This window comes from Equus quagga, chromosome 15, assembly GCF_021613505.1.
Source record: "Equus quagga isolate Etosha38 chromosome 15, UCLA_HA_Equagga_1.0, whole genome shotgun sequence".
Lineage (NCBI taxonomy): Eukaryota > Metazoa > Chordata > Mammalia > Perissodactyla > Equidae > Equus > Equus quagga.
The window spans coordinates 61576472-61584046 of record NC_060281.1 but is presented as its reverse complement, the minus strand read 5'-3'; the positions used below and the strand labels follow the sequence as shown (position 1 = coordinate 61584046).

The 7575-nt window shown below is 55.2% G+C and overlaps 1 protein-coding gene across 2 annotated transcripts in view; it reads left to right on the top strand.

Moving 5' to 3' along the window:
• Window positions 1-1316, top strand: part of FOXC1 (forkhead box C1) — a 2493-nt gene extending 1177 nt beyond the window's left edge. Inside the window, exon 2 of one of the 2 annotated variants that reach the window (XM_046640519.1) lies at window positions 1-1316. In XM_046640519.1, coding sequence (XP_046496475.1) covers window positions 1-1014 — 1014 coding nt within the window. In that variant the 3' untranslated portion in view covers window positions 1015-1316. The other variant, XM_046640518.1, reaches the window with a different exon arrangement.
• The last annotated feature ends 6259 nt before the right edge of the window (window positions 1317-7575 follow it).

Here is a 7575-nt window from a genome sequence, read left to right as displayed (position 1 = left end):
GCCGACGGCGCCGCGCCCGGCCCGCAGCCGCCGCCCGTGCGCATCCAGGACATCAAGACCGAGAACGGTACGTGCCCCTCGCCGCCCCAGCCCCTGTCCCCGGCCGCCGCCCTGGGCAGCGGCAGCGCCGCCGCCGTGCCCAAAATCGAAAGCCCCGACAGCAGCAGCAGCAGCCTGTCGAGCGGGAGCAGCCCACCGGGCAGCCTGCCGTCGGCGCGGCCGCTGAGCCTGGACGGCGCGGAGTCCGCGCCCCCGCCGCCGCCCGCGCAGCCCGCGCCGCCGCCGCACCACAGCCAGGGCTTCAGCGTGGACAACATCATGACGTCGCTGCGGGGGTCGCCGCAGGGCGCGACCGCGGAGCTCGGCTCCGGCCTCCTGGCCTCGGCGGCCGGGTCCTCGCGCGCCGGCATCGCACCCCCTCTGGCGCTGGGCGCCTACTCGCCGGGCCACAGCTCCCTCTACAGCTCCCCCTGCAGCCAGAGCTCCAGCGCCGGCAGCTCGGGCGGGGGCGGCGGCGGCGGCGGCGGCGCGGGGGGCGCGGGGACCTACCACTGCAACCTGCAGGCCATGAGCCTGTACGCGGCCGGGGAGCGCGGCGGCCACTTGCAGGGCGCGCCGGGGGGCGCCGGCGGCTCCGCTGTGGACGAACCCCTGCCAGACTACTCTCTGCCCCCGGTCACCAGCAGCAGCTCCTCGTCCCTGAGTCACGGCGGCGGCGGCCAGGACGCCGGCCACCACCCTGCGGCCCACCAAGGCCGCCTCACCTCGTGGTACCTCAACCAGGCGGGCGGAGACCTGGGCCACTTGGCGAGCGCGGCGGCGGCGGCGGCGGCCGCGGGCTACCCGGGCCAGCAGCAGAACTTCCACTCGGTGCGGGAGATGTTCGAGTCGCAGAGGGTCGGCTTGAACAACTCCCCGGTGAACGGGAGCAGTAGCTGTCAGATGGCCTTCCCTCCCAGCCAGCCTCTGTACCGCGCGTCCGGAGCTTTCGTCTACGACTGCAGCAAGTTTTGACACTCCTGCCCCCTCAAAGCCGAACGGAATCGAACTCCAAAGCAGGAACAGCCAAAAGAACCATCAGTGCAAAATCGAAACCAAAAAAATCCAATTTAAAAAAGCTTGAAAACATTCACCAAACCAGCGAACAGAATCCCTCCAAAAATTCAACTCACCAGCACAAAGAAAACTATTTTCTTAAAAGATTAATTCACAGAGCCACCTCCACTTTGCCTTATCTAAATAAACAAAACTGTAAACTATTTTGTACAGAGACAGCAAAGTCATGGTTTATTAAAGGACAGTGTTACTCCAGATAACACGTAAGTTTCTTCTTGCTTCTCAGCACGCTTTCCTCCTCCCCTCCACTCCTCACCCCTGCCCTGCGCCCTCCTCCGCCTCTCACTGTAAGATAGTATTTTATCCTATGTTGAAAGGAGGGGGAAAGTCCCCGTATATGAAAATCGCTTTCTTTTTATTCATGGACTTGTTTTAAAATGTAAATTGCAACATAGTAATTTATTTTTAATTTGTAGTTGGATGTCGTGGACCAAACGCCGGAAAGTGTTTCCAAAACCTGACGTTAAATTGCCTGAAACTTTAAATTGTGCTTTTTTTCTCCTTATAAAAAGGGAAACTGTATTAATCTTATTCTATCATCTTTTCTTTCTTTTTGTTGAACATATTCATTGTTTGTTTATTAATAAATTACCATTCATTTGAATGAGACCTATATGTCTGCATACTTTAATACAGGCTTATTATAAGAAAAAAAAGCTCAGAGATGAAAACACTAGAAATTACCTGTTCTCCCAAATCTCTGAAATAATGGAGAAACCCTCTATTCCTTGTCAAATTTCACCTAAAACTGCCTTTTCATTTAGATTGTTTTCCTGCAGCATCTTCTGCAAAATGTACTATATAGTCAGCTTGCTTTGTGGCTAGTAAAAAGATATTTTGCTAAACAGATCTGAGTGGGGATATTCACAAATACATTTTATCAGTAAGGACAGGATGAACATGATTTGGAAATTTTAAGCCCATGCATCAGCACGGGTCCCACCACAGTGATACCTGTGTGGACAGATGTGGATGTGCCTCCAGAAATACACAGACGGATTTAGTTTGTGTACCATAAAATATTGTGATGTGTATTCTACATCCCAGGAAGCCAAATGCTGGAGAGATTTTTTCCTACTAATTTCACTCCTTCGTAAGAGGAAAAATAAACCAGTTTTTAAATGTATGTATATAACTCATCCACATTTACAGTCCTTCATTTGTTACGTAGAAGGATTGATTTTTTTTTAAAAAATATACTGTGGGTTGGAAAGGGATATTTAATCTTTGGGAAACCATTTTAGAAGATATGTTTGTAGAACAATTATCTTTTTGAAAAAGATTTACAGCAATAACAAGAAGGAGAGAAGCACAGAACATTGTGGTCTCGGGCGGTTTCTTTCAATCCCATTTCTCTCCTTAATTTACAGTTAGACCTGGGGGCAATCCGGATTGGCCCTCCCCCTTTGTAAATAACCCAGGAAATGTAATAAATTCATTATCTGAGGGTGATCAGCCCTGTCAATCAGACTTTGGGGAGATGGCGATTTGATTACAGACGTTCAGGGCCTTTCAGTTTGTTTTCGAGATAATACAGTTTCCTGCTATCTGCCGCTCCTATCTAGAGGCAACACTTAGCAGTAATTGCTGTTGCTTGTTGTCAAAATTTGATCACTGTTGAAGGATTGCTGCAAATAAATACGCTCTCATTTCAGTCAAAAACTGCCTTACGTGGCCTCTGATTTGCTTGGTCTGCTCGCTCAGAGCCTCCCGAAGGGCCGGGAAGCTGGCGGCGGCGCAGGCGGGTGTGCGGGCGCAGGCAGGTCGGGCCTGCGCTGCTGCTGCCTTTGGACCTCGCCGGCTGTCGCGCCCTGGTCCGGGCTGCCGCGAGCCTCCTCGGGTTACCCCTTTGGGCGGGCGTGAAGGGAGAGTCCACTGACAAACCTTGTACAGTTTGCGCTTTGGTGCACTTTAGGAGCCTAGCGTGGAGCCGGGATTTGCGGACAAAGGGCCCGGTGGCCGGATCTGGGCTGTCTAGGCCCCGAAGGGAAGCAGCAGCAGGTGGCCACCGGCCCTGTCCTCCCAGACGGGGTGGCCGATTCCGAGGCGGGGCGGCTCGGGTAGCCCAAGACAGTACCTTTCTCCACTTGCCTGGCTCGGCGTTTGGGGATGGGGGGTGACGAGTGTAGACCGTGTCCGTGCCGCACCCCCACCCCCCGCCCCAGCTTTGCGGCTGGGCGTTTCTCTGCCGCTGGGCCCTGCGAGTCAGCGGGGACGCGGCTCTGGCCCGGCCGCTCCGCAGCTGATCGGCCGTAATTGCCCGCCGCGGCCGGGCGGCTGCCGGTGGCGTTCGGAGCTCCTGTCCCGCGCCGACCCCGCCCGCCCGCCGCGCCCCCTGCCCCGAGCGCACTCCCCGCCGCGGCCTCCTCACGAAGGCAGTTGTCTGGGGAGAAGACGGAGTCCAAGGAGACCTCTGTGAGGAGTGATGGACTAGTCTCAGGTCAGGTCGTGGGTGCTCGGACGCCGCGCTGATGGGAAGTGGCAAAGTGCGCAGGGGGCAGGGGGTGCGCGAGGGTCGCCGAGCCCGGAGGAGCCGCGGGGACGCAGCCGGCCCCGCATCTCCTCCTCGCGTCCCCGGAGCCGTGCTCCCAGTTATGCTGCTCGCTCGCCGCTTTGTCTCCAAAACGCACGTGCGGCGAGGCGCTCAGCCTGGGTGAAAAGGTCGCAGGCCCTCCCTGGCTCCCGGGGACAGGGCGCCCCGCTCCCGCCCTCAGCCGCCTGCCTCGCCGGACCTGCCCGGGCCAGCGCGGGCCCCAGGCGGCCTCCGGCGGGGCCGCGTCCTCGCGCCCGCGGCGTGGGAGGTCGGCTCCCCCAGCCACAGATCACTCGGCGGTGGCCGCGCGGGAGGCCTCGGCCTCATGGGCGCGAGAGGCGTGCAGGCGGGCACAGGTTCGGCAGGGTCTGGGTGCATGTGCCCGCGACCCTCTGCGTCTCCTCCGGCCTCTGCTTGGAGGCGTGGGCTGCACGCGAGAGAGGCCGGGCCCGGGAGGGGCGGCCCGGGCCCGCGCCCCGAGGGAGCGCACTCGGCCTGCCTGGAGCGGGCGGGCCGAGGAGGGGGGAGCCTGGCGAGGGAAAGCACCGGCTCGGCGCTCCTCACGACATGCCAGGATGCCGAGGTGGCTGCGGGCGTCCCTTGCTCTTCCGTCCCGTGTCCTGAGTCCCTGTGGCTGGAGCAGGACCCGGGTCTGAGTGCGGTGCTTGGGCTTCTGCGGCCCGGAGGAGCCCCTCGGCGCAGGTCCTGCGAGTGTTTATGGCTTTGCCCGGAAGAAGCTTCTTAGCAATCATTTTTGCCCTTTTTGATTCCAACGTTTGAAAATTAGGCATGAAAGTCATGTATGTCTAGGAAGTTGTTTGTGTTATACATGTTTCAGAAAGTAGTTATTTCTGTACAAGTTGCGTAAAATAGTTCAGAAGCTATGTTTAAGTGGAAGGTCAGAAGTTCTGCTCATTAGTCTGATTTGTAAGACCACTTGGGTAATGTTTCCTACCATCACTACGTTTGCTTTTGGATTCTCATATCCAATTTAAGAAAACCCAACTCCTGCCAGCCTTACCTGACCTGGGACAACTGCTTATTCCCAGTGGTTTGAACGTTTGATTTGTGCTTTTTCAGCAGTAAGGATAATTATTCTGTAAGATAGTCTAAGAAAAGCTCCTTGGTATTTTAAGGAATAGACGGTACATTTTGAAATCAGCCTGCGACACCAGGCATGACCCAGCCGGGGGCTCGGCTCACTTTGAAATCAGCCTCTGTAGAAAGCTGTAGGATAATAAGCATTTTGTCCTTTATGCAGCAGTAGGTGCATTTATTTTCTTAGCAATTAATACCATGAGCAAGTCAATGCCAGCATGTTACATGCCATGTAAAAACTCGCATTTGGCGTATTGCACGTGTGGTAGGAAGGCGTGCTGTTTTCCCAGGTTGAGTAGTTAGCAGGCCTTTTCACCAGACTGCATGCAAACAAGCATGCATTTTACAATTTATCATTCCACACAGTGTGTGTCGTTAATAATCGATGTTTGCAGGAGAATAAAGCTCGATTGTGCTGGTGGCCTGTAAGCTCTTGGCTGTTTCCTGCCAGGTCAGAAACAAGGGTCAGGAAACAAGAGTGCCTTATAGCCCTATTGGCTCCCCCAACTTTGATAGGTGATGAAGGGACATAGGACTTTTTTTCTCCCATCCTATCTCCTTCGGAGGGTCTCAGTTTTTAAGGTGGCGGGCCATTAGATGTGTCCTTAATGGTGCAAAACCCCAAAGAGGCCCTGCGCCCGCAGCGGGAACAGGAGGCATCCATAGTGGGGCCAGGCCCGGGACATCCTGACAGCGTGCTCCCCGCTGTTAGTGGCACCGGAAGCGAGGCTGGTTGGAGTGGCAGTTTGGAGCTCCGGGAGAGGGCCCCGTTTGTCTCTGAGCCCTGTTCCTGTCCCTGAGTCCTGCCTGGTGTGGAAAGGCCTTCTCTTTACACCTCTCTGGACTCACTTCGAAGAGCTGTTCATGAAGCCATTAGCCCTTCCCACTGGCTCATAAACAAATGTCGAGGTAGGGGCAAGATTGATGGTGGCCATGTCATAAAGCTGGCCAGGCAGGACCGCTGGGATTCTGTGCGGGCAGCCATTCTTTAGCCAAGCAGGGAGCTTTGGGGGAGGCGGGGAGAAAAGGGACCAAGGCACATGTTGAGTGCGTACCCCACCAAGTTGTGGGGGAAGGGAGGAGCAGAGGAGGAGGAAGCCCAGAGCTCAGGCAAGCTCCCAGCAAGCAAAGCTAATTGACTCAGACAGTGGATTTGCTATAGAGCCCTAAATGCCAGCCTCAGAAACCCCACTTTTCTAAAAGTTCCTATTTCAATTTATAAAAAAGGCCAAGAGGTTCCTAGCAAAGAGTTTTTATTAATGGCATTTTCACTGGCACGTAAAGAGGGTCTTCCTTTGATGTTTGGTTCTATATTCAAAACTGGAACTTTTGAGGCTTGATACGCTCTTTACTTCATCTCCCCCTTTTTGAGTATGAATCCAACATAATCATTAAATTCTGCGTGTCTTTGTGTCTGCATCCCTCTGTCCCACTCTTTGTCACTTTCTTTCTCCCACCCCTCTTCCTCCCAGGCCCCCGCAGAAGGCTTTGGGGCCCCACAGTTTCTCGTGGATGCCCCCCTCCCCCCAGCTTGGGCTGCCTCCCTGGTGGCCCACAAGCCCAGGTGCTGAGCCCTCTGGGGATGGACCAGATGCCCCGGGACCCAGAGCTTGCGCCTAGGTCTCAGACAGACCTGGGGCCACACACGGGAGCAGGACTGGCAGGGTTCGGGTCCGAGTCCAGTTGGGAAAAGAGCAATACTTAATTAAATGAATTCCAGCTCCAACATCCATTCCGGAGAATGAAAGCTGCTTCTCCACAACGTTCTCAATGTGATTAGGAGTGGAAAATTGAGCAAAATGTACCATGTCCGCCTTATTGGAAACCAAAATATGGCATAGAGAGCATAAGGCCCAACTTAAGACCTTTGTTGTGCTCCTTTTCCTCTTACCTTGGCTCCAAAGAAACCCTCTGTTTTATATTATTTTCGTGTGTGTTGTTTACTTGATTTTTTCCCTCACTGATTTGAAATTTGCAGCATATTGAGCATATTATAGGGGATGCAGTGGGATCTGGAATTTCCTTGCATATAGGTGTGGGCCTGTCTTCCAGACAGGAGAGAAGGACGGAGCTCCCAGCGAAGAACCGTCCTGAGAGGAGAGCGACCAGGTCTGCATGGTCCTGAGAGAGGGCCTGGCATTGCTTCCTGCTCAGCATCTCCCCACCTGGGGTCTGGAGTGTCACCTGAAAGCCTCAGGGCACTTCCCTAGGCTTCTTGCTCTTCCTGATGGTGCCTTTCTATCTTCTCCCAAGGAGCGGCTTCTTTGTCTGGTCTGCCCTGGGGTTCCTCCAAGCCGGCTGGTCAGCACTGCCGGTCATTTGGGGTAAGCTGCCCATCGTCTTCCCCTAGCTGTCCCAGCAGGTCGCTCCCAGGAAGGAGGCTGGGTGGGCTGCTCATTTGCCCCCTAAATCAACACATCCTGGTGCTGCTTGGGTGGACATGGGCATGCAATTTGTGAGCCCTGGGAGTGAGCAGTGGGCAGGCAGCCAGGACCGGGGCGGGGGGGGGCTCTCGATTCACCTGTGTGGTGGGACCCCAGGCAGGACCCAGGGACACACAGGAGGCCGTAGCAAGTGGCTTTGCGGGGACTCAGAGCTCGACATTGGGGCATAGAGGGGGTTTGCTGTAGGGGTTTGAGGACGATTTAGATCGAGAGACAAGAGAGAGCGATTGAGCAGACACTTTCCCTCCCCTATTACTTACACCAGGGAAAAAGCAGGAAAACCAACACATTTAGCGCCATTAACTCTTAAGGCCTCCGCATTTCCTTCAGTATGAAAGCAGGTCATTGGTCCGGAGGCTGTGCCGGGGTCTCGTTAATGGCTAC